This window comes from Paramisgurnus dabryanus, chromosome 11 (genome assembly GCF_030506205.2).
Source record: "Paramisgurnus dabryanus chromosome 11, PD_genome_1.1, whole genome shotgun sequence".
Classification (NCBI taxonomy): Eukaryota; Metazoa; Chordata; class Actinopteri; order Cypriniformes; family Cobitidae; genus Paramisgurnus; species Paramisgurnus dabryanus.
The window spans coordinates 18,847,937-18,875,672 of record NC_133347.1 but is presented as its reverse complement, the minus strand read 5'-3'; the positions used below and the strand labels follow the sequence as shown (position 1 = coordinate 18,875,672).

At 37.9% G+C, this 27,736-nt stretch overlaps 1 protein-coding gene across 1 annotated transcript in view; it reads left to right on the top strand.

Moving 5' to 3' along the window:
- ipo11 (importin 11) overlaps positions 1-27,736 on the top strand; it is a 167,551-nt gene that overhangs the window by 63,339 nt on the left and 76,476 nt on the right. The window contains exons 16-20 of the mRNA XM_065247266.1: positions 6,798-6,924; positions 18,617-18,650; positions 18,936-18,976; positions 19,419-19,535; positions 23,126-23,239. Coding sequence (XP_065103338.1) covers positions 6,798-6,924; positions 18,617-18,650; positions 18,936-18,976; positions 19,419-19,535; positions 23,126-23,239 — 433 coding nt within the window. The remainder of the gene's footprint in view (positions 1-6,797; positions 6,925-18,616; positions 18,651-18,935; positions 18,977-19,418; positions 19,536-23,125; positions 23,240-27,736) is intronic.

Sequence of the window (27,736 nt, the reverse complement as noted above, 5' to 3'; positions counted from 1 at the left end):
TACTGCCCTACAAAGGCTAAGTGCAGTAACTACGCAAACACTGAAAGCGAGAAAAATGCCCTTAAAGTTTTTTACACCAGTAGATCAAACATGTTACTGCCCACACGTTTCTCTGAAATGGGACAAAATTGAACCATGAGACTTTGTCACAAGACACATCATATCTCACAAAGCCCATTTCAACCCTTAAAGGAGCAGTGTGTAGATTTGACCGGCATCTAGCAGTGAGTGAATGGGAACCAACAGCCCAATTCACCGTTTGTGGCAGCTACGGTTGTTGCTTAAGACAAAATACATTAGTGCCAAGACGCAGTTTGTCTGTTTAGGGCTACCATAAAACCATGGTGGCTCAAAATGGCGACTTCCATGTAAGGGGACCCGCGGTGTATGTAGATAAAAACGTCTCATTCTTAGGTAATAAACACATAACAGTTCATTATGTAAGGTCTTTATACACCACTGATACTATAGTTATGTAAATTATATTGCATTTCTGTCAAGAGATCCTTATAAATTTTACACACTGTACCTTTAACTCAATTTTGACCAAATGCGTAGTTACTGCGCTCTGGCTTTGTAGGGCAGTATAAAGGAGCACAGATTTTAAGTCATTCGAGATGAAAGTGTCTGCTTAAAGAATAAATAAAAATGTGAGTTAATATGAAAAAAGTTTAGGATTAACTTAAAAATTAAGTTATTATTTACTTCGTTAAAGTTTTTGTGGTTTAATATTTTTCTGAATCGATAACAATACAATTATAAAGTGTGTATATATAAATTGTTTTGTCTTGGTGTGCAATGCAGAGTTTAAAGGTGTTGACCATCCTGTGTTAAAAACAATATTATCAGGACTATGACTTCACACAAAGCAATTTTTTTTAGAGCGAGAGAGAGAGAGAGCAAGTGAGAGAGAGAAGAAACAGAGCTCTGTTGTGGAAGATCTCATTATGATCACATTTGAAACCATGACCGTCTATTTCCCCTTTATCCACTGTGTGGTTAACATCTCCTTTTTATTGAGGTCAGTTGGCACAGACTCCTGTTAGAAAGAACAGGGGATTTTAACCTCATTTGCATATTTCATAACTTCAACGTCACATTAACTCGTATCTCCATGTTTGTATTACCCACATTTGTCATTCCTGGTGGCTAGCACACAATGTGTTCTTGAAAGTTTGTGTCCGTCTTGCACGGGCAAAGACATCTGCGGGCACATCTGCGGGCTAAAACTCGACCGTGGGTATTGAGGGTTTGTTGGTATTGATGAGGAGTCTGGGTGCCTGGGCTTTACAGAGCAAGCAAATATACGCCTGCAAGTTTTTAATCAGCTGCATTTGTCACTGTCGTAACGTGACCGTATGCTTGAAGAGGGATTATCAGAGAGACACATGACTAACCCTGGTGCTGACATCTGCCATCTGCACCTTGGGTTTTGGGATTTGACAAGTTTATATGCAGCAGAAAGTTCACAGTACGCATTATACCTCCATATTTCGCCCCTGTTAGTTCTTTTGAGAGGCTTTGTAAATTCCTCGACCTTGTGCGCTGTCATTTCTCGGTTGGCAGCCTTCCAGACCCTCGCATTGATTTATCACTTCATCTGACCTGCCGTGTCACTGAGTCAGGAGTCTTGAGCTTCTGTCTTGACAAATAGATTATCTGAGGACTGATCTACTGCTTTGAGGTCAAAAGAGGAAGCGTCTCTTAGACAGGTGTGGCTAAACACTGCATCGATTGGCTTTGTACAGCCTGTTGAATCCAAAACTAGATGTACACCGTGTGATTTTTTTTTTTCTCTTTTTGTTTGTCTGTGATTGTTACTTGGCGGTATGATATGAACCCAGCGAGATTTTTGGTAGGATGTAGGTGTCCCTCTTGTCCTAGCGGGGCCAATCTTTTGGAGCACACAGAGAATCGGGTCCTCGGTGACCTTCGCCACATGCCAGAAACCATCGCGTTTCAAGCACAGTGCAAAAGCCACACCACAGGCGAGCTGGGAAAGTGGTAGAGTATGTGACGGTCAGCGTGCAGCAGCATGAAATGACCTTAAGCTTAAGCTTGGCAGCTGTGGTGCTAGTTTAGCTGTAGGAGAGTAAACCATGTCAAGTGGCAAATCGCAAATTTTCACTTGGTCCACCACTTCCAAAACTCAAAAAAGTTGTGATAGGATAATGTCACATATGTGTATGTTTGTGCATAATCAGAGATTATTATTATTATTATAGATATTAAGAGGTTAAAGGGTTAGTTCACCCAAAAATGAAAATGATGTCATAAATGACTTAACCTTGTGTCGTTCCAAACTCATAAGACATCTGTTCATCTTTGAAAAAATATGTTTTAGATTTAGTCCGAGAGCTTTCTGACCCTCCATTGAAAATCTATGTACGGTACACTGTCCATGGCCAGAAACGTAATGAAAACATCATCGAAGTAGTCCATGTGACATCACTGGGTCAGTTAGAATTTGTTGAAGCATCAAAAATACATTTTGGTCCGAAAAGAAAAAAAATTACGACTTTTTTCAGCATTGTCTTCTCTTCCGGGTCTGCTGTGAACCGCGTGCATGAGATTGCAGTGTGCTGCTGACGTACAATGCTGCCGACGTGTTATCTGGTGCGCCCCAGCTTTTTTTGCACCCGAGCTTCGTTTACAGTCTGAGGGAGACGCACACTGTAAGTTTGAAAAAAAAAATCTTCGCAAACATGTCTGAGGATAAAACGTCAGCAGTGTCAGAGATGGTTTAAGCTTTCAGCTGAGATGGTTTAAGCTTTCAGCAGGATATTCAGTTCAGTGCAATTTAGCAAATGATGACAGTATTCATTTTATAACTTTGTTACTCATTAGAGGTGTTTAATTGAGGAGGTGTTCTCTCTTTCTCTCTCTCTCTCTCTCTCTCTCTCTCTCTCTCTCTCTCTCTCTCTCTCTCTCTCTCTCTCTCTCACCCATATTTAATGACTTCGCTATTTGGATGCAGTTAAGAAAGACCCTTGAAACAATGCTCCCACTGCTAGAAGCCAAATATTCATTAAACAACAGTTTTTAAGTTGTCACAAAAGCACTTTCGGCTTTTTAGCATTCAGTCCTCAAGATAGATTCTCCTATCCAGAGCATCAGTTCCTTGCTCTGTTTTTTTTTTACCTAGACATAACAGAGGTTATCATGAGTCTTTGACTGTAGCCATATGACAGCATGACTCTTTAAAATCCACTCTTTATGTGTGAATAGAGGCAGAATATTATGGTAATCATCTTCAGGGCCTATTATATTTCCTTCCGCATTGAGAGATTGAGATACTAAATAGCCAATTTTTGGAATTCCTTACAAACGTACACATGCGACAGGAAACATAACTAAATCCCGAAATTGAATTTTCAATGCGAAACGGTCACAGCGACCCAAATGTAACGCTGTTAAATAGTTCTTTAACTCATGACACAATGTCAAACGACCTAGCCAATTTTGTGACTTGTATTTTTCAAAGTAATATGAGTTTTGTCTAGAGAGACCGTGCTGTCAGGACCTCTGGGAGTATATGCATTTATGTCGTAACCGATAGAATAGTGATTATGGTAATGTTTTAACAGCTTTACTTGTGCTCTGCAGTATAATACATTTTTTTTGCAGAATTGGACATGCCTGAAGTCATCTTCCCAAATAATTTGGATTTAAAGGGACCCTCCACTTTTTTTAAATAGGCTAATTTTTCAGCTCCCCTAGAGTTAGGGGCTGGACACACCAAAACTTTTAAATGCGGCTGAAAACGCCTGGACAACGCCGAATGCCAGCTGTCTTTCTTCAGCTAAGCGCTTTGGTAGCTCTGATACGTCAGCTGTGAGACGGTTGGTTGCTGTGATACTTGTCCCGCCCCACCTCCACTGTGATTGGACGGCCGCGTGAGAACTGACATTGACGAGCGGAGCTTTTCATCCAAAGTTGAAAATTTTTTAACTCTCGGTACTCAGTGCTGAGCGCGGAAAAATCGCTGGGCGCCGGTTTTCAGCGCGGAAGAAAACCGCTAGCTGCTGGCTTATTTGAAAAAGGCGATCTTCCATTGGAAACAATTGAAAACATGTGCCAGCCGTGGGCGTAAAAGTTTTGGTGTACACAACCCCTTAAACATTTGATTTTTACCATTTTGGAATCCATTCAGCTGATCTCTGGGTCTGGCGGTACCACTTTTAGCATAGCTTAGCTAGGACTGTGACGGTTTTAATTACCACCGGTGGTGGAGTGCGACCCGTGGTGGGGACGTGCGAACTGCGGTGTTGTGCACGTAAAACTGCCACTGTCACAGCCCTAAGCTTAGCATAATCCATTGAATCTGATAAAACCATTAGCATCGCGGTCAAAAATAACCAAAGAGTTTCTATATTTTTCCTATTTAAAACTTGACTCTTCTGTAGTTACATCATGTACTAAGATCGACGGAAAATTAAATGTTGCGATTTTCTAGGTGGTCATGTGTTTTGTGGTATGGAACCCATGACCTTTTGGCAATGCTCTACCAGTTGAGCTACAAGAACTCATATGTACAGAAACAAATCTGTGTAAATGTTTCATACCTATAATATAGCAATGATTTAATAATATAAAAAGCTGAATTGTAGTACGCTCATAAAGAAGTTATAATACTGTCAGCAGTTTTAAATTGATCGCTGCTGCTGTAGATGTGTTTTTAAAAGTGTCAAGACCACAACCCGCTGTTTATGTCTTGGAAGTACATTTTTTGCAGATCTTTTCCTGGTTTGATATTTTTTATCCAACGATAGGAATTATATACATTTCTTTTGTGTTGTTTTGGGGGTTACTTTATATGATTAATTTACTTGAAAAAGAAAACTTGACCTTAAAATAATGATACTGATAAAACTATTTATAATGTTTAACATGGACATTTAGAGCATTTATATTATGTGTGGTGTGTGTAATACTGTTTTTTTTCCTTATAACTTTTTTTTAACACATTGCTTATTAAACTTCTATTAAATAGTAAAAAAACAGAAAGTCACAGGACCAGGAGATCTCAGTGGACACAACTTGCACTAATAAGCAAATTTTGTAGGAATGTAAATTGCCCTCAGCATTGACCTGTACCATATACACATGTGTATATTCTTATTTAGTCGTATGCTATGAGAATAATCACTGCATGGTTACTTGGTATCAGAGGCAAAATATTCAGATGCTTTACCTTAGATTGAACTCATTATAACCTCCAAGCTCATACAGGCTAATACATTTGCTCTTTCTATGCAGTGACCTTTACAGTTAATGTAAGAAGGTGCAGGGTTTATAAGGTCTTGCTGGTATTGGTCGGGATTTTGAAGTTTTTATCACCAATAGCTCTAATTACATTGTCGCTCGCTGGCAACCAGACCAAAGCGGCTTGAACCTCTGGCGTACTGTCTTACACTTTATCAGTGCCAATGGCAGAGCCGTTTCACAAGCGATATTTTCTTCAAAAAAGGTCTTGAAATAATTCCTGCCAGTCTCTCTGTTATTGTCTCCAATGACGTGTGAGGTCCCCGAGGCTCAGAGTCGTGACTCGCTCACTTTTGAAAACGGATCCTGCAAATCGGGCTTTTGGTTTTACGCCTCTGCTTTTGCATTAAGTTAAATATAGAGGTGAGACAAAAATAGCAATGTTTTGTTTCGTTCTTCGTCCTTTATATTACAGTATAATTGAATACAATATTTGTTATTAGCTTATTTATAAAATGCACATGCAATTAATGAGCCTAAATTAATCCTAAATTTAATAGGCTTGATTTTATTTCAGAAAAAAATGAATTTGTTTATATTTCAGTTATGCGTGTTATGTAAGAATCCCACACTTATTATTTTTTATAATTTCATTTGTATTTTAATCTTTACAAGCTAACAGGCAGGTGTAAGATGTCCCTCACCCAAATTTGGGAAGAGAGTAATTGACAAACCTTTCAAGTAATGACAATAAGTCTATAGACGAAAGCACCATGTCAAAACCACAAATCATCCTTCATCCTATTATCTACTTCTGTTGAGGTCATAAATAATAATGGATTAAAATATTGAAATGCCGCATAATAAAGGGCAAGAGCGAACAGAACAGAATAGTGGGTAAACACAAGGCATGTCTTCATATATTCAGAATATGATTACCATGTGTGCATGAATATTTAAACATCCATGTACGTTTTCACATATCAACCTCTTTTTGGAATAGAGTCGTAATGAGGATATGAATCTTGGTCTGCAAATGGTGCGTATTTAAACCTGGTCAGTGAATGAATTCAACACTGATTACGAAAATGAATCATAAATTATAGCTGTCGAAACTGGAAAATGCTTTTTAGAGGTCCTTTCCACTCACACATAATGCTTGAATCATTTTCAGATGCACTTTATCTGACGTTCTGTCGCAGTACATGAGGGTATTTGCGGCTGCTCATTCACCCATGCATGATTTTAAGACGATCAGGCATTTAGGAAGTTATCGTACCTCACTTTTATAATTATTTTAGGCACGTCTTTATAAGTGAAGCGTTTTGTTTTAGGCTTTTGCTTGATCGTGTCTTTTAGAAGTCATTTGACAGAAAGCTTTTCTCCTTTTGAATGCGAACCTTGTTTCTGGGAACAGAAACCTTAAAATTATGCAGTATTCATTGAAATGAAGCAGAATCTCTTTAAAGTTTAAGGTGTGCTGCCTGAATGGAGGATTTTAAGAGTAGAAAACCTGTTGTTTATAAGACATTCAGCCATTTAAAGTTTACTATAAAAGAAATCTTAATTTCTTGAACACTTGTTGCTTTCAGATACAAGTTGATCAGACGGCGGGTCATCTGGCTCATTGGACAGTGGATCTCAGTGAAGTTTAAGCCAGAACTGCGGCCTCTTCTTTACGAGGTCATTCTCAGTCTCATGCAGGACCCTGATCTTGTGGTAAGTAAGCCCCTTTCAAATAGATAAGACTGTGCATCGATTTATAGTATGGTCCAATGAAGGAAATTAGTTTTCACCCTGTTATTCCTTTTAAAAAGCTGAACAACAAATGGCAAAACTGTTTTTTTTTTTTTGTAAAAATATAGAAATGTGTCTAATTATGTGTTAAAGTCTCTAAGGGGCTCGACACACCAAAACTTTTAAACGCTGCCGAATGCGGACCCCGAATGCCAGCTGTTTTTCAGCCGAGCGCTTTGGTAGCTGTGATACTATAGCTGTGAGCCGGTTGGGTGCTGTGGTAATGTCCCGCCCCTCCTCCACTGTAATTGGACGGCCGTGTGAGAACTGACATTGACGAGCGTAGCTTTTCACTCAAAGTTGAATATCTTTGAACTCTCGGCACTTTTTTTTTTCGGAAAAAAAAACGCTAGCTGCTTGCTTATTTGAAAAACGCGGAGTTTCCATTGGAATCAATTGAAAATATGCGCCGGCCGTGGGCGTGAAAGCTCTGGTGTTTCCAGCCCCTAAAGAGGGTCAAGAATAATATTGTGGCCAGTTCTTATTGCACAATTTTTTTAAGGGTCGTTCTGATATCATAAAAACACCGAGATATGTTACATAATGTACCTAAGCCACCCCAGATGTATCTGCCGCCTTTTGCTGAACACACTTGGAGTCATAGGCGCAGATCCCGTAAGTGCTCCGAGGCTTGGGCGCCCACTGTAATTATTGATTGGAGTTGTAATATCTACCAAGTTTTGATGAATAAGCGGCGCTTCACATTTCGTGTGAACACACTAAAAACTCGACTGCACCACTTTCCTTATTCTTTCCAATGCGCTTGTGCGCTCCTGTAGCATCTGCCGATGCTAAACAACCTAGCTGTGTGTTCACACCGCCATCGACGAGAGTGTTAAAGTGGACGGAAGTCATTCTTTTTCAAAGAGAGCTTGCAGCGAGCTCCCTCTTGGGCGGTGTGAGCATTGAGGCGATTTGAAATCAGCTCAACTTTATGACTATGAGCTATTACTCAGTTCGACGTCAACCAATTGGAAGGCAGAAACCCATAGAAGTCTTCTGCCCGAAAGGATTCCAGAAATTGCATTTTAGCGTCAGAGCATCAACTAATCTTTTCTATAGCGCCATTGGCAGGGCAGCCAGAGCATTTTTTGAAGCAGAAAAAGAAATCGCGCCTATCGGAGTAATGTTAAATACAAGTTAAAATATACCTGTTGATAACACCGAATCTCATTGGTTCTTGCATGTCTCGTGAGTAGTTGAGTCAACTGTACTATAACTTATGTTTCTTAAGCTGGAAATGCACTGAAATACCTTTATTCGAATTCGTTTTAGCTACTGCGCATGCGCGCAGGTTAAAAAGCGCCTGAAGTAATTTTTTACTTAGCCCTTTCCCCAGAGAATCATCAGTCTTAATTAATGATTGGGTGATGATTGGTTCTTTTAAGGGACTTCTGTTGGCCAGTGCGGCCATATTGTGCATTGCATTGTCCCTATTCATAGTAAGTTGGTTTTAGTCCTCAATCTTGTTATATCCAGCATCTTTGATTGTATTCAGCTGAAAAATCGTGTTAAATCCAGTTGAATTGATCAAAATCAAGGCTGTTTTTATGTTTTGGAAAATGCCGTTGTGTGTTATTGTGTGGTATTTTGAGAATGACGATCCGCACACAAGCTTAAAGCCGCATGTGCCATACAATAACGTTGATTTAAGCAGGAGAACACTCATGAATTCCCAATGAGTATTGCTATTATTGACTTTCTGTTTTTATCATTGAAAGCCGTAACAAATCGCCCGTTGGCTCAAATCAATATTGTCTTCCCCAATTAGGAATGCGTGAGGAAGCCGATTAGCCGCATTGTGTCTGGGTAAATAATGAGAGGCCATCATTAGGTGCCAGCTTATGAACAGTGCCATTAATCAGCAAAGACCAGTGGGTGATCACTAATCCCACTGTCAGTGACCAAAGACTCTCTAAGGCCTGCAGAGATTAACCGCATTTACTTGGAAATCTATATTTTTTGTCCATTTTGTGCACAGTGAAAAGCTTTTACAGTTATGTTTTCGCCTCCTTTGTATTAAGTGACTGTTCAATAGCTAGACTTTGCTTTTCTCAACGGGTATTTAATTGTGTGGGGTCATGCGAAAGCATAAATTGTGAACTGGTTGCTGGAGATTTATCTGAATTAAATTTGTTATGCATTTTTATAACTTATTATACGCTGGTCCTTGTTAAAAAGGGATGAAAGGTGAGATCGCAGGGGGTTTTAGTCTGTTGACAGTATGCTGTAGTGTGTTAATAGTAGCTGTTAAACAGTCAGTAGTGTAAAACTCTTATTTGTGAAATGTAATTTATGCACAGGTGCTACAACCATCCAAGCACAGCACTATTCTGACACATTCACCACCTACGACCATAAACTTCAAGACAGTTACTGTCAGATTTTAAATCATCTGCTGTGGGCAATGCTTTTGTTATAATGCATGATCAGTAGGTTGAGGTTTTTTTGTGAAGATAGTTGCAGTTAAATGTAATAGATTTTTAGTCTGTTTATATTCCAGAGCAACACATAAATAACACACAAAAGGTGCATTTGGTGGACTACTTGGCACCCAATTAAACTTCAAACTAACTGATTTGTTGATCTTTTAGGACTTTTTGATGTGTGGTAGATATGATGCAAAAGTTTATCTATTAACATACATGGTCATTCACTGTAAACGGACAGATGTCTGTAAAAATCCTTTATTGTTGGGATTATCTGAAACTGGAGGCAGAATGAAGATTTGTGGAGATGTGGAGAAATGTTCATTTTGATGAGAGAGAGAGAGAGAGAGAGAGAGAGGGAGGAAGTATTACAGAGTTTTGGTGATCTCTTCAACTTTAAAGGCAAAGGCGCTCCACAAATCATTTTCTTTTCAGTCATAACGATGGAGTTTTTGATTGTCGTTGGCTTCAGAATGCTGCATTTTGCATTTTCTCAGTTTAGCTCCTCCCTCTTGTCCATTCCTTACTTGATTGCATTTACATGGAAGACTTTGATTATGGTGATATGTGTTCCTTTGTCCTCATCATACTAGATGTGATTCTTATTACTAGGCAGCACTTACCATAAAGACGAATTTTTACAAGGGGCTGGCAGTATGATCGAAATCTTATATCACATCACAGTTAGTATATGTCACACATTTTTTTTAAACTATGGTTTATTTTTTAATAAATAGGTGATATCTATATATTTGATATATATTTTTCCAAATATTGACGGTAGCCTAGTGACCACATACTACTTTTTACTGAATTAAAGGGGACATATCATGAAAATCTGACTTTTTTCATGTTTAAGTGCTATAATTGGGTCCTCAGTGCTTCTGTCAACCTATAAAATTTGAATAAGAACAACCCAGTAAAGTATTTTTCACCCCGGGGAGGCAGCCTTTTTGGGCTTTACTTAGCTTCCTCTTCTAGACGTTGCTTTAGTAATACGTGCACTTATAATATTGAGTCATAGCCGCAGCAAATTTAACTGCTCATGCTATCATGTATTTTGTTGTGCTATCTGTCGTTTTTCTGTGCTTTACACTGCTTCTATTTATGTAAAGCTGCTTTGAAACAATTGACTTTTGTGAAAAGCGCTATATAAATAAAATTGAATTGAAATTGAATTATTTGTGGTAAACCATTCTTTGCAAGAAAAATAGGCCATTGAAAATTGGCTCCCCTTGTGATGTCAGCAGGGGATAATACCACCCCTTAATCTACACTTCCAACCATGGCACTGCCATTTAGTGAAGAGATCAGCTAATTTGCATTTAACTCTTTCACCGCCATTGACGAGATATCTCGTCAATTAAGAGAAAACGCTTCCCCGCCAATGACGAGATTTTCCGTCTTTCCGCAATACCGCTATTATCCACCAGGTGGCGCCCTTCCGCAACTTTTTAAACCCGGAAGTATTGCCCTATGGCAAGCGGCTGCATGTCCGTGTCTGTTTTAAAGATCGCTCTGAATGGGATCTCTATGAAAAGTCTGTCACAAAAATGGAATTATCTCTGCTTTTTGCTCAAAATGTGGTGTTTTTGCAGAAACCTACCCATATTCAAAAGCTGATTACAAAAGAACCACTGAAGGTAGGATGAAACGGGTTTTTTTGTTTGAAAGCAGAGGGTCTGTTTTTTTATTTGGTATATTGAATGTTTATATATTTAAAGAAGAACATTTTCTGGAAGGCATTCAACTTTGGTGAAAATCATGAAAAACGCTGGCGCTGGCTGGCAACTTTTTTTAAAACGCTGGCGGTGAAAGAGTTAAAAGGACACACCCAAAAATGGCACATTTTTGCTCACACCTACAAAGTTGCAATTTTAACATGCTATAATAAATTATCCAAATGGTATTTTGAGCTAAAACTTCACACATGTACTCTGGGGACACCAAAGATTTATTTGACATCTTAAAAAAGTCTTCTGAAATGTCCCCTTTAACACGCTAATGGTGCTTGAGGTGATGGAGACCCTTATTACGATTGTATTTTATGATGACATTTTGTTTTGTGTAGGTTTTCTGAAAACCAAACCATCACCAGATGCATTTTTTTACGAACTAATTCATTATTCAGTCCCATGTGTCATTCCACACCTGTCTTACTTGCTGTCCCCATTTTGATAATGTTTAGTAACGTTTTATGCTGCTTGAGACATAAAGGGGAAGCAAAAGTGCATATTGGTGTCTTTTGTATCTTAATTTCCAATAGTGTTTGACTTTCAAGATGTAATTCTGTCATTTATACCTGCGACATTTATTTTGGTTGTATCTTGTATACATTTTATCCCCAGCCCTATTGTGTAGTTAAGTTAATTAACTTCTGAGTTCTGTGTTTGTTTGTTTATTTATTTATTTAATTTATAGAAAATTCTGTAGCCTAAGCAGACCGATGTGTGTCCTAATTTTTCATGCCATGTCATCCCTGAAGGCTCCATTTAGTTTAAATATTTAGATTGTGATGACAGAGCATTTGGCATTTTGGCATGCTGCTCAAATGTCTTAGAGCTCCTCAGTGGACGATGCGCCTGTGTGTTTGTGTTTATGTTTGTACAATGCGAAATTGTGGTCCTCTAGAGACCAGATTAAACACCATTAAGCCACTCTTAATGGTGCAGGAAGAACCCAAATAAAGTTTACATGTTTGTTAAATTATCAAGCCCATGGGTAAACCCCAGAGTGATATAGCCAATTGGTTTATGAGAGGATGAATAGTAGGCCAATGGGCAAGTTTGGCACACCCCCTACTCTTTTTCGTAAGACATCCTGGGATTTTTAATGACCACAGTTTAATGTCTCATCCGAAGGACGGTGCTTTTTGACAGTATAGTGTCCCCATCGCTATACTGGGGTGTTAGGACCCACACAGACCACAGGGTGAGCACCCCCTGTTGGTCTCACTAATGGCGTTTTTCCATTGCATAGTACCCCACGGTTTAGTTTAGTTTAGGTCGGGTCAGCTCACCTCACTTTGGCTTGGTTAGCTTTTCCATTGAGTTTAGTATCACTTCGTAGTGGGAGGGATTATAGGCGTGTCGTTATATTTACGCTGCCTACTGCTGTGACATCAAGTGAAAGCGTTGTTGTACATTCCCATACATTCATTTATTTCTCAGTCTGCCACAAAATTAAAATTGGCCACCACAAATAGATGTTTGCATAGCTTTTGAGGAAGGCAGGGATTTATGGGGCAACAGTAATGTACGGTATGCGTTTTTATCCACATACCAAATTCAAAATAATGTTGTTTTTAGCAACGAAATAGGTGCTCTTTAATATATAATGATTTTAAAATATTTTTTTATAATTATCGTTCAACGCTTTTTCTCACGCAAACATAAATTCAATTTTAATTAAAAAGCTTGGACTAGTTTTGCATTGTGAGCTAATCTTCAAAACATGGTAAGGAGTGTCGCATTTCCGGCTGACGTCAGAGGTATTCAGGCCAATCACAACATACAGATTAGCTGGCCAATCGAGGGCACAGCGCTTTTCAGATTGATGAGCTTTGTACAAAATTAGCAGGCGCAATGATATTACGCAGTGCCAAAAATAGTCCCCTTTTAATATTAATATATAATATAAACTTTTAATATTTTCGAGGACTGCGTAATTTCATTGCGCCTGCTGTAGCCATGTTACAGCAGCAAAGTCCTTGATTATTACGCCCGAATAAGAGTATAGTTCCTGGCCATATCTGCCTAGAAAATCACAACTTTTAATTTTCCGTCGGTCTTAGGACACAATGTAACTACAGAAGAGTCAAGTTTTAAATAGGAAAAATATTGCAACACTTTGATTATTTTTTTTTTGAGCGATGGTCAAATCAGATTCAATGGATTATGCTAAGCTATGCTAAAAGTGGTAGCGCCAGACCCGGAGATCAGCTGAATAGATTCCAAAAGGGTAAAAATCTAATGTTTATCTCTAAGGGAGCTGGAAAATGAGCATATTTAAAAAATGGGAACTCCAATAAGATATTTAACTATTTTACATATTGTTGAGAACTTATTAGAAAATAAATTCTCTATGATAAGGCTTGCCTTTTTTTATCAGGCTAAATTTAGATATTTTTCTTTCCCTAAACATTTTCATTGGCGGAGGACAATTATAAATAATGGGCATTTTTTTTTTTTTAAATGTTTTAACACATTTTGAATAGTGGTGCAACGGATCACAGTTGATCCGTGATCCGTACGGATCACGACCCACGGTTCGGCTCGCATGTGATTCGCGGATTAATACGCAAATTTAAATAGGGAAAGTTTATCATTTGTAAGTGTTATAAAGGTTTGCAAATGTTAACATTCAAGTGATTTTAAACAGTTTAACTGCAAAACGGCGCTAAAGTGATCAGTTTACTTTACGCACAAACGCACGCGTGCGGTTGAATGCGTCCGGTCCAGCTCGAGTCAGACATCATCCTTCAAAGATCAGAACTCTTGATGTTTAAATTTCAGAGAGTTGCGCTACTCTCTCTCATACTGTAGTGTATTAAAATACATTTGGCTAATAGAGCAATGAAAAACAACGTAACGTTTTTATGTGGGACGACTGTAATGCTGCGCCGTCTGTAATTCGCCCTCTGTCTGTGTCTGTGCGCTCGTTTAAGGGGACTCGGTAGTGCACAAACGGAGAGATGCAGTCTGTGCATATTTGGTCTTAAAGAGACAGTAAGCTCAATTGACCTACTTAAGTCTGTGTCATTAATGTTAATCAAAGAACCCAAGACAAAGAGAAAATCACTTCTGAAGCTTTAAAAAAATAATAATTACATTTAATTAATACAATAAATGCAGTGTTATTATTCATTTGATTTCTGTAACTAATGATTTTAGACCTTACTTAATGTGCAACCTTGTTCTTTTTATAAATGTTTGTAATTTCTTGATTTGTTATTAGAATTTTCCCATACTTTTTTTTTGCTGATCCGAAAAATGATCCGATCCGTGCCTCAAAATCCGTAATGTGATCCGAACCGTGAGTTTTGTGATCCGTTGCACCCCTAATTTTGAAGAGATGCAATTTATTTAAAATAAGTTATTGAAGTCATTAATGTGATGTGTTTGTAAGCTGCATATTTGTTCACTGTTTGGATGCATTACGTTTACTCGACTGAAGCCTTTTGCACGTTCAGATTGAATTAATGGCGCAAACGTTGCGCTGGCCTGATTGGCGAAGTGACAGTTTCGACACTGTGTCCCCAGGCCGTCCTTGTTGAGCCCTTCGTGGAATATTTATGTTTGTAAAAATGAATTTGTCACACAGCAGGACCATTTCAAATTAGCTGCCAAAGTATAAAGATTGTTACAAAAAGTGAAACCCTTGAAGGAAATGTTGACCATCACAATGCGTTCCCTCACGCAAACATCAAAATTCAATTTTAATTAAAAAGCTCTTAGACTAGTAATGCTTCGGCTAGCCAAACAAAATCCCCGCTGGCGTTTCACGTTCGTCTGTAAGCGTAGTGATGCATTACAACTCTAGAGGTGCTGTCATGTCAGTATGCAGACGTGCGGCTTGAGTTGACCTAACAGTCGCCGCAGGCTCCAGCGGCTTCAGGCAAAGACGGATGACTCAGATTACACTACTGCAACCTATCTAAAGCTCCGGAGAATTCACTCCTCTTCCTTATAAAACTCATGAGTTATTTTCTAGGCAAAGACCGATGAGCTGGTCGATAGTTAGGTGCAGCTTCTCTCTGTATCTGACCAAGCCAGAAATGAGAGACTTTTCTGCAGACAAGTGCGCGCTCGTGCCTACAGGAGATTTTACCACCTCGTTTTTTCACTGTATAAGATCATTTATCTCCACATGTTTCAACATTGGCTGAACTCTATTATGCAGGGGAAATGAGATCCAGCTAGTTCTATTTCATGGTTTGTCAGCCTGAAAAGAATAGTCTAATCCTTTTCATACACGCACCCTCATACATATATACAACATGCGTTTCCAAATTTGTGGGGAAAGCACTTGACAATTAATTGTTTTCACTTCTTTTTATTTCCTTTTTTATCAGTTGAAGATGTTTTCGAGTTACTGAAGCGTCTTCTGCGATCGCTCGCGGGGGCTAATAACTATTATTCGCCACTTTCTCCGTTCGGATTAGCTGAAGGAAGTAGGATTAGACTCTCATATCCATAACAGAGGCAAGCTGAGCGGGCCGATAACACCGGTGTGGACCTTTGGGTGAAGGGAGTCGTGTTGATCGGGCGCTCTGGATGGCCAGACAGGGCCGTTGTCTCCTTAAAGTGTTGCTGTCACAGAATCTCATCTTTTCACTCATACTTCTCTCATATCTGCTGGGTGGGAGCTCTGTCCCCCGGCAGGCAGCTGAGTGCTTTTTTCAGATGTGTTTGATGTGTCATGCTGCAGATGCCTCTGAGACAGAAAGCTGCTCTGCTTATCTTTGCTTTTTTTCCTCCGTAGAATATGTAAGCCCTCCTAAACCCCTTTGAATGAAGATGGATTGAACCGTTGGCATGTTTTTCCAGTTATTGTTATTGTTTCTGCTAGTTACACCCTATGCAGTCTGGCATTTAGCAATAAAAAACTCAAGAGAAAATAGCAGGGTTTGGGCGCGTCTAATTTGTGTGCCTAAACAGGAGACTTAAATAGGACAACTTTAAGTTGTAAGTTTTGCCTCTATTGTCATTTCTATTTGAAACGGAAATTTTGAAAGAAAATTGTAGGTTACTTGTTGTAGTCGAGACCAATTCATACGAGTCTGAGTCAAGTACAAGACCAGAGAGTGTTGAGTCCAAAGCAAGATCGACTCTAAAAGGTCTTGGCTTGGACTTGAAACTCTCTGGTCTTGTACGTGACTCAGACTTTTCATTTCAAAATTTCTGTTTCAAAGAAAGATTTTAATAATAATTCCAAGCCCACTCCGAGTTCAAATAAAGCCAGATTTGAAGTCGATCTTACCTCAGACTCAACTCTCTCTGGTCTTGGACTTGACTCTATTGAGTTGGTCTCGACTTCAGCAATGATGTAAAGTGACCTGCAATTTAATGTCATAATTTCTGTTTCAAACAAAGATTTTATTACTTTTCTTTACCCGGGTTTAGGTCAAATTACGGCAAACAGACATTCCTGTGAAATCGGACCTTACACCTTAACTTTAAAAAAAATATATTATTATAAGCTTACTTTTTATTTTTTATGTCCTTTTTAATGTAATACGAATTATTGCAGCTTTATTTTAACACATTATTGCAATGTTAATGGTGGGGCCGTATAATTAATACATTTTTTGCGATATTTAAATTACAAACTTAATTGTTTCTATGTGACGCAAATAAAAACTCAATGGGGCAGTTTCTTGGACATGGCTTATCCTAGTCCCAGACTAAAATGCATGTTTAAGCTGCCCTAATTTAAAAACACCTTGCACTGACATATCTTAAAGAGCACCAATGGTCCGATTTACGTTTTTAAATTTCCTTTGGTGTGTAAGTGTGTATTAGTACATGTTAACGATATGCAAAAGGTACAAACCCTGAAGTAAACAATGACCCGAGTTATCATATCCAGCGTAAATCTCTTTTCTAGGACTACAAAAAACACACGGATTGCATTGTGACCGACTCTTTCAAACATGGTTAGGAGGACATCAGAGATATTCAGATCAATCACAATGTACAGATTATCTGTGTTTTTTTAACCATAAACCACGCGAGCACATTCTATTGTACCAAATATGCGAAATAATGTTATTTTTTAGCAATGAAATAGGTGCTCTTTAACATATCAGTGGCATTGTTTTGTCATACTCCCGTAATGTTTTTTGTAATGCATGTTTGTAAACACTACTTAAATGGCTAGTTCTCTTAAAAATGAAAATTCTTTCATTTACACAATTTGTTACGAACCTGTATATATTTCTTTTCTGATGAACACAAAGGAATTTATTTTGAAATGAAACCGGAAACGGAAGCACCATTGACTTACATATTTGGAAAAATACTACTGTGGAAGTCAATAATGCTTAAAATGGTTTGGTTACAAGCATTGCTCAAAATATTTTCCTTTGTTTCCATCTTAACAAAGACAGGTTTGTAACAACATGAGGGTGAGAAAATGATGACTTGATGAATGATGAATTTTCATTTTTGGATGAACCATCCCTTTAATATAACTAAGGAGTCCAGTGCAAAAAACAAAAGAGTAGCATGATTAAAATCTTGCAAATTTATCACAGTTTTAACGTTCTCTGCAAATTAATCACAAAGATGTTGAGACTTGTCATTTTGGTGTCGTTTAACTACCTTATAAATAAATATCTCAAAGCCCCAAGCTATTACTTCCAAAATTTCTTGATCATTAGTTTTGAAACTTAATCTTCTGCTTGTTACAAACGTGAATATAGTGCACAGCATGCCGTCCCATCAGCTCGTGTAATAGATCATTTTGAAAGGACGGCGAGGTCTGTCATTAGCCACCTGCTTGTGCCTTACTTTCTGTGTGTTCACCCCCAGGCTTTGCCGTTATCCCTTACCAACCCGGCTTCATAATGATGTTAATTTTGTTTTGGTTACAGGCTAATTTTCAAGATTTATCTGTTGAGGAAACTTTAACAGGCTTTAGAGGTCTCTTGTCAAAGTGCACCATAACGATTTGAGGTTAAATTAATGGCCGTCCTTACAGTATTCTTTCAAGGTGAAGTGTGTCATTTTGTTACGCTAAAACACTTTGTCTTATTATACAGGCAAAAGTTTTGCAAATCCTATCGTCTGGGCAGCATTTACAGGGAAGTTGCTTTAAAGTGGTCATATTATTAAATATTTTTCAGATGTAAGTCTTTGGTGTGAAGTTTTAGCTCATAAATATCCCACAGTTGCCACATTGTACTGTAGGTGCAAGCAAAAATTTGCCGTTTTTGGGTGTGTCCTTTAAAATGCAAAAAATTACCTGATGAAATGCAAACACTGATTGCAATAATGGTGGTTTGTTGAAATTGAAACTCAATTGTGCTGTCAATTTTTTTTCCTCTGCACTAAATGGCAGTGCGTGGTTGGATAGTGCAGATTAAGGGGCGGTATTATTGTAAATTAAAATTTGTATTAAATAAGTGTTTTATTGGATTGACAATCCGTATACTAAATGCTATGTTTTTTTCTTTGTTTTAGGTTCGCATCGAAACAGCCACAACACTAAAGCTGAATATCCTTTCTGAATGACTCTTTACTGATTTACGTTTACAGCGTTTACACCAGGGTGGTCATTTTTCACCTGTAATTGGATGCATTTATGTCTGAGCACTCTTGTCATTAGTTTGCCTATTAACCCAGAGCAACTCTGAAGCACCTGCTTGTTTGCCTGATGGCAAATTATGACTTTAAGTACTTCGCAGCCTCATCTGCATGTCTGTTAATCAGTTGTGTATTTAAGAGATCATCGTGTCTCCTGAAATCACACCTGCGCTCATTACACTTAACTCTGCTTCACCCGTCGATGACTTCGAGTTCAGAACCGAGCAGTTCTTACCGGTAAGATTTATCCCACCTCCTCCAGTTGTTTTGAAGATTTGACTTGATTGCATTGCCTGTTAACTTTGAGACGTAATCATGAGCCAATCATTTGTTAGCCTCAGGCTTCGGTGACACATGCTTGGACCACCCACAATCAGTTCACTATCTGATGCTTATTGCACATAAAACTGGATGATGCAATTTCTAGGAAATTAAATAAATTTGCATTCTCCAGATGCTTTTGTCCTAAATGACTTGCAGTGCATTTCAAGTATACATTTTATCAGTATGTGTGTGTTTCCAATTTAACCCACACGGTTTTACAGTGCTTATGCAACACTCTACCAACTATGCTTCAGTTTAAACACAAGTAATGGTCTGTCTATGTAAGACTAACCATTTGTTAACTAAAAACTCATTAATGTCTCTTTCTCTCTCATTTCTCTCCTTTGACCTTTAGTACCTGGAATCTATATTCAGTCTGTTGTTCCAGCTGTTGCAGCAGGTCAACGAATGCGACACTAAAATGCAAGTGCTTCACGTTATCTCCTGCGTCATTGAGAGAGTCAGCAACCAGGTGAGCTCCATCAAAGGTGAAACAAAGTCATTAAAACCCTGTGGCAGCATTCTTGACTCTGAGATAGAGTCTTTTCTAGAGTTTTCCAAGGGTCAAAGCGCTTCTTCTTTTTAGCACGCAGAGAAGCATGTATTTATGTCACGTCATTATCAATCCGTGCTGACTGAAGATGAGGCCGCACCCGGCTTTGATCATGAACTTCAGCTGTTGCCTCGGAGTCATTTAATAAATAATGTTTATTTGAGTCCAGATGGTGTTAAAATTCATTGCATGATTGGGTCAAACATGCGCTGAATCTGAGAGTGTTGTGTCATGCATACATTGAGCCATGAAAAAAGGAAAGCTTTTAGAAGTTAAAGGCACTTAAATAACCCCAATACTTCAATGATGCATGGCTCCTCTGTATTGCCCTGCAGGAGCGTATATTATTCTTAAAGATTAGTCAAATGGGCTGTATTAAATATGAAAGTGTTTTCTTGCAGGTCCGTTTTCAAGGCTCGGTCTAATCCACCACCACAGGAGAAAATGTATTTCGTTTTGTCATTATAAGCTCAGAAATGTATGATTTGACCCAGATCCTTTTGACATTTTAGCCTTCATTTTCAACAAAAGACTGTCGTGATCTTTGACTGCTTTGTTGAGAGTTTAACTTACATTACCTTTTCTTAAAGCTCACATCATTCACGGTTTAAAGATCTAAGCTTGCCTAGCTTTCAAAATGTATTTCGCATGGAGTTGAGCAATGAGGTGGCAAGGAATCTGCAGTCTAAAATGTCCAGATTGATCAAATCATCGGGAATGCTAAAGTTATGTGAAAAAAATCCTTACTTCCATAATATATAAGGCCAAAAGCAAAGGCGAGGTGAGTAGTATGTCCGAATTTATAGTATTTGACAGTAGGTGAAAACCAGCAAGACCCCGAAGTATTCATTCTCAGGAGAGGCATTGTTTTATAAAAAAAAATGTCAGAAAACTGTAAAACGGCTCTATTTGCTGGATGCAAATACATATACTGTATTAAAAAGCTGTCCCTAGTGGTTAAATTGCGCTTGTTTAACGTCATTATATGAAATTGCACGTTACATGGCTGCTGATTGGTCCGTGGTAACTTACCGTGAGATAAAATGTCAGACGTAACAGATTTTCTATTCCGCGTAATGTAAATAAGTGGCATGGTCAGCTTGCCATTCCTGCATGTTAGACTGAGTGTGACAGAGAAAAACGGGAATTTCATAATAAGCACCAGTGAGGTGCGGGTCTCTCTCTCGCTCGCGCGCTCACTCTCGTGCAGCTGAGTCTCTGGCATGCAGAAGTCTCTCGAACCGTGCAAGAGAAACTGTCGCCAAATAAAGAAAGGAGTTCCTGCACATAACGCTGTTAATTGTTGTAAAGTTTTCTGAACTTTAAGCCTGCTAAGACAAAACTCGCATTTATATCAGTGACTGGTGCACAGCTCGAACGATTTGCTCAAAGAAGGGTACACACATCTTGGTTTAGAAAGACGAGAAAGAGACACAACGGTTAAGGTGCAAGTAAATAGCGACAAACCCCTCAAAACAGACTCCATGATCATCACCTGATAGCACCATTTATATTTATAATCTCCTAATGTAAAGATCTTATATACAGGTATGTTCCCTGTCTGTTTTGTGCATATTCATACGTGTTCGTTTTACATGCTTATGTATGCATAAATACAAAATACAATATAAAGACTATAAAGACGTATCTTTTGTTATGTTTAGTGCATTTTCACTTTAACACTTTAACTTATAACATTTTTAAAACTTTGGTGAGCATTTAGTTGGTGAGTGGCAATTTTCTGCAAATTTGTCTATTCCAAAAACTGTATAAACATGAAGCGTATAAACATATACTTTCACACATTTTGGTTTTATTATCACCATAAGTTGCTGTGTGTGGTTGTTAAATAAAGTGTCTTGTGTTTACGCTCAAGTGGGCTCAGTGATATGTTTATAACAATATTTTGGTGTTTTCTGGCTCAAAGGAAAACTCACTGTTGTATGTCTCGAAAGAAACTAATGCATTTTGTGATGTAGATTACCTAGTTATTACTTTAAAAAAAAATGAGACTTAAGGGGATGGGCAGAAAAAAATTATTTTGTCCCTATTTTAGTATTGTAAGTTATGTTTTGTATTAAATTTATTCTGTTTATGTTGCGTATATTTTTTAAGGTTGATTAAATTTGATATACTGTTGAATAGTTTAATCTACATCACCGTGTCATATTTTCTAAAATAAATTTATTTTTTTCTGGTTCCATATTTATTTTAATAAGTCAGAAACGTCTCCGCTGTGTCTTTAAAAAAAAGTTAAAATCGAGATTCGAATCGAACCGTGACCTTAGAATCAAAAATGTAATTGAATCGAGGATTTGTAGAATCATGACACCCCTAGTCCTCTGAAGGCAAGACCGTTTCTTTTCGGTTGAAACCAAGTGCTCGCCGTTTGAGGTTGCATCCATAGTAGGTCCCAGCCCTTGAATTGGGACACAGCCATACTTTAAAGTATCTATTTTTTCGAACGGTCGATAAGTAGATACTTCATCTAATTCAATACCTACTGTCACAGTATGTTATTTCAGATGGAGGTTAAGTGTGTTTGCATGCACCTTAAAAGTTAGATTTCAGTCAGACTTAACTAGTGTTTCAACTTTAGTTTTACTTGTTCATTTCTTATAAATTCAGACCTAGAAAATGTAACTATTGACTTTCTCCGACATGCATATCATTAAGTTAAAGAGGACATGTCACAATAATTTTTAAGACGTCAAATAAATCTTTTGGGACATATGTGAAGTTTTAGCTCAAAATACCATATAGATAATTTATTATAGCATGTTAAAATTGACACTTTGTAGGTGTGAGCAAAAATGTGCCGTATTGGGTGTCCTTAAAAATGCAAATGAGCGGGTGAAGTGCAAACACTGATCACAATGATGGTAGGTTGATGCAATTGAAACTTAATTGTGCTGCAATTATTTTTTTCTCTCACTCTTTCTCTCTGCACTAAATGGCAGTGCTGTGGTTGGATAGTGTAGATTAAGGGGCGGTATTGTTATAATAAGAGCTCCTTATGACATCATAAAGAGGGACAAATTTCAATGACCTAATGTTTCAAGTGCTTGCAGTGAATGGTTTACCAAAACTAAGTTATTGGGTTGTTCTGTTTCACATGTTCTGGGTTGATAGAAGCACTGGGACCAAATCATAGTACTTAAACATGGAAAAAGTCAGATAGCCCCTTTAATCGAGTTCATGATATAGATGTTACGCACCTTCTCCGAAAACACAGAGATTTGAGCCAAGATGTCCAAATATTTGATAACCTGTGTATCACTTGAACATCGATTTTACTCTTCTCTTTTTTTTTTGAGAGCATAACTGAACCCATGTGATGCTGAAACTTCATCAGATTTTTTTATTTGCCCAGTTAGATTAATTAAAACTCAAGCTTTGTGTGCATGTCTGTGTTTATCTGTGTTTGCAGACCCTGTGCTCAAGCGCTGACATTTGATATACTGTGCGTGTTCAGTGAGATTAATGCTTTGTTTATTTTCTTTTGTTAGATCCGGCCGTATGTGGGCTGCCTGGTTCAGTACCTTCCTTTTCTTTGGAAGCAGTCGGAGGAACACAACATGCTCCGCTGTGCCATCCTCACCACCCTCATCCACCTCGTGCAGGTACGACACACCCCCGGGGGCAAGATTATAAGAGATAACTTAGCTTTGATATGGTCTAGTCGGACATTTAGCATTCCAACTGGGTTTCAACCGTTCGCTCGAATGTGAAGTGCTTACCGTCACCACCGGGGGCCTAATTTTCACCGTCGTGGTCTGCGGCTATGAACACGCGTCCTGCAGACCTGCTGAGAACCTTTATGGTTCTTTGATCCTTGAGAAGACCTTTATTTTAGTACTGTTTACTTCATCTCTTCCCTGCTGTGGACGGGGGCTTTTTATTGATGGGGTGTTTGAGAATTGCCACAGTGGTTGTCTATCTTCCTCCACATGGGATTTTACAAGCTGCTCATTTTAGTCTTTTTTTTCTTGCTACAAGTTTTAGCAGTAGTTTTTGTGTTGCTTTAACCCCTGAGGTGATACTTACCCTTAAACTGTCTGGGGAATGATGTGAATTGTATATCTTGTACTTGGTTTAACCAAGAAATCCAAAGAGCAACATGGATTTTTGACACAAAAAAACTTTAAACCGTGTGCTGGGTTGTGTTTCTCTGTCTTCTAAATGTTAAAGTTTTCTTGCCTGTGCTGATGTATGGTCTGTTGAAATAGAAGTTTAGATAGACATATTGCAGCCATAAACTATAATTATGACCCAGTCTGTAAAAACTAAACTAAAGTCATTCTTATGTGATTTACTGTTATCTACATAAAATCATCCTACATAATGTAAAGAACATTCTGTGAAACTGAAACCTTGTTATCTTTAATATTGACTTGAGTCAGATCTTGTCAAAGATTGAAATTGAAGGGAGATGATGTGATAACTTTGATGTTCCTAATCTTAGAGTTACAGTAGATTACTGAATAGCCTGAATTTCACAGACACGCTCATAATTTATTATTGCTAGTCAGTGGCAGTGTAATTATTTTAGGGAAAGGACATTCTCATTCTACAGAGCATTTTATTGAATTGACATTTTGTAACACTTTAAAATAAGGTTGCATTTGTTAACATAGTTAATGCATCAGCTAACATGATCTAACAAATCTACAGCCTTTATTCATTTTAATGTAGTTTTATTATTTATTAATACATTTTTCAAATTAAAAGTTGTAATTGTTAACATTAGTTAAAGCAATAGATCAGGCAAAAATGAAAATTACTCCATGATTTACTCACCCTCCAGCCAACCGAGTTACATACACACATCCTTTTTTATACAAACACATATTAAGATATTTTTGAAAATGTCCTAGCTCTTCCAATCTTAATAACGGATGAATATAGGGTCCAGCTCCTTCAAGTCTAAAGAATGTGCATCTATCCTATGCGAAAGTAATCCAGAGGGCTTCAGGGGGATAAATAAAAGGCCTTCTGAGAGAGTATCAGCATACCTACACTTTTCATAATGACGAATGCAGAGGCAGAGTGCAGGGAGCAAAACAACCCTCCGCATTCAATATGCATCACTATAAAAAGTTTATTTCTCTTACAAAATCGCATCGATTACAATCAGAAGGACTTTATTTAACCCCCTGGAGCCTTGTGGATTACTTTCGCATAAGATGGATGCACATTCTTTGAATGAGCTAGACCCTATATTCATCCATTATAAATATTGGAAGAGCTAGGACATTTTCAAAAATATCTAATAAATGTGTTAGTGTGAAAAAGGATGGACATATGAAACTCTGAGAGCTTAAGGGTTTGTTAATCATGGGGTAATTTTCATTTTTGCTGGGAACTATCCCTTTAATGAACAATGAACTAACACAAACAATTGTTTTGACATTAAAGGAAAACTACACCATTTTTTTATATTTTACTTCTAGGCCTGCAAGGAGCTGCAATGCCAAATAAAGGGTTCTTCTCGAACATAATGCTAATAGTTGTAAAGTTTTCTCAACTTTAAGCAAGCTAAGACAAAACTCGCGTTTATATCAGTGACACGTGCGCTGCTGAAACGATGTAGTTTGACGCGCCATTTGCTTATACAAACATATTTGATCGGAAATACAAGAAAGAGACGCAAATGTTAAGGTCTAATAGAAAGTAAAGATCTTAAAACAGACTTCGTGATCATCATATCATAGCACCTGTCACATTTATAATATCTAGAGCTTCGTCTCTCATATAGGCTATAGGTATTCATCCTGTCTGTAGGTTTTTGCATATATTTATACCTGTTCATTTTACATATAGCCTATTTTTTAATGTAATGTATGCATAAATACAAAATACAATGAAGGCATACTATAGCTTCAACGGTCTATAAAATGAATAACTCAATTAAAAACAAGATTCTGTCTTATCAAGACTTAATCTGTTGTTATCTTCTGGGCACTTTCACTTTAACATTATTCACTTTAAATTGCTCATCATTTAAAACTGTGGTGAGCATTTAGTTAAAAGCTATAGTGAGTGGCAAATTTCTGTACATTTTTATAATAAAAAACAATATAAACTGAAAAACATTTATACCGTGAAATATACCTTTCCGTGAAATAAAACGACTCATTCCGTGGAATAGATTTTTGGTCATTCTGCCCACCCCTACCCATGTCTATTTTACAGCAAAGTCCTCCAATTTTAGAATTTTACAGAATATAAATCCAATCAGGATATTGACGGAATTTTTGAGCCTTTTACATTTATTCAGAAAGGACAGTGAAGAGTGACTGGAGACTATTTTAGAAGTGCACAATACCAAATGACTTATGTGACATTTGTTAAAATAAGACATTTAAATTAATCACTAATAATATTTTAATTGACATTTAAAGTGAAATTACTGAACCTTAACATAAGAGCCTGATAAAAAATGCTCATTTACAAGAAAACATGTCAGGTGCACTTAGATGGTTTTGCATCTAAACTCATCATAGTTCCTTCTAAATAATAGATATGGACTGAAAATTAAGTTTTGATTAAACTTTAAGTTTTACTTACTTTATTAAATTTAATTTACAGCTAGAGGCTGGTCGTGCTTATTTTGTAACTATTTTTCAAAATTATTTTAATCCTTAGGCCTTGATTTTCCTTTCAGGTACTTCTCTATGTTATACTAGCATAAATCAGTGTTGATGTTTGAGTTTATAAACATTTCTCAGAAGAGATTTATCAAGCATTCATCAGCTTTAAATTCAGCCATTTTTTATCTTTTAAAGTGCTCTGCGCTTCTGTAACCACATCTTGCGTATTACCGTTTTCCCACTCACGCTGAAGACCCTTTTGTTACCTTGTCTCCACTTCTTGTAAATCACATTAGACAGCCACATGAATCAGTTAGAAATTTCGCCCCGAGGCTTAGACGAAATTTGCATGCTTCCAAAAATCTGCCAGGTTAGTTGACCAGCACCAGATTTGCATATTAAAATGCCATCAGTTAGGAACCATCTATTGTGTGCGTCCAGGGCCAGCATATCTTCCCACCCGCCATCAACAGTTTGCTATTAACCTTGCATTTGTTTGTGTTTTGTGTGGCCTCCTCTGCCAGCCATATGGTATCGCAGCTGCTCCTCTTATGCCTGCCGCAGAATGCTGAAGAGACAATATTACCAGCGAACATTCAAAGTCAATCATCCATAAATGGGCTCTATCATGGGTCCATCCCCAAAAGCATATTTCTGGCAGATGCTCAAAAATGAATGCTGTCCTTACTGCACGTTCGGATGTGATTTGTTGACCTGTGGAATCTAAATTGCTTTGGCTCGCGCTGTGGCTCTGGAATTGGCCGTTGTTATGGATGAAGCAATTTAGAAACACTTTTTTGTGAAAGAGATTTTTTTTCTTTTGGCAAACTGTATCGTCAGTTACTGCTTGTTTGCTTGCTTTGTAAAAGAATGCAGGTATACAAGAAATCAATAGGATATAATAGGAAATTGCAGGGCAGCATTTTGTAGTGATTGGACCATGTTTTAAGGTAAAGAGTGTTATTTGTTAAATGTTAAAACACGTGACAACTACAGTATAAGCTATTTATAGGGTTGATTTACTACATAAGCAAAGACATCTTACATGTTTGAGAGCCTTAACCAGTCTGACACAGCACCATGAACTTGTTGTACTGGTTTTATGCTAATGTTCATTAAAAAGTAAATTCTCATAATTATTGGGAATAATAGGAATTATAGCCAGTAATCATGAGATGCATTACAGCATTGTTTCCGTTTCCCAAGTTTGCCAAACTTCAGAAAACTACATTGCTCGCTTTCTTGCCTTACTGCTTGCCAAGTTATGACTCCTCATGCCTGCGGCTGGTGTCCTTGCCTTCTGTTTGTTGTTTTTCATCATTGGCCCGTTGACAGTAACAAAAGCTTCACCTGGGTCTTGCAGATGCTACAGTCTAGCTTCTCTAAGCCCCCCAGAGTTTTCTCTCTGTGGCTTTGATTGACAGCTCCGAATCAGCAGACTGTCGAAGGCGGTCATGCCCTGAACTTAAGAGCCCTTGCCGGTGGTCTTTGCGATGAGCCCTCATCATTCAGGGGCTGAGTGGACGC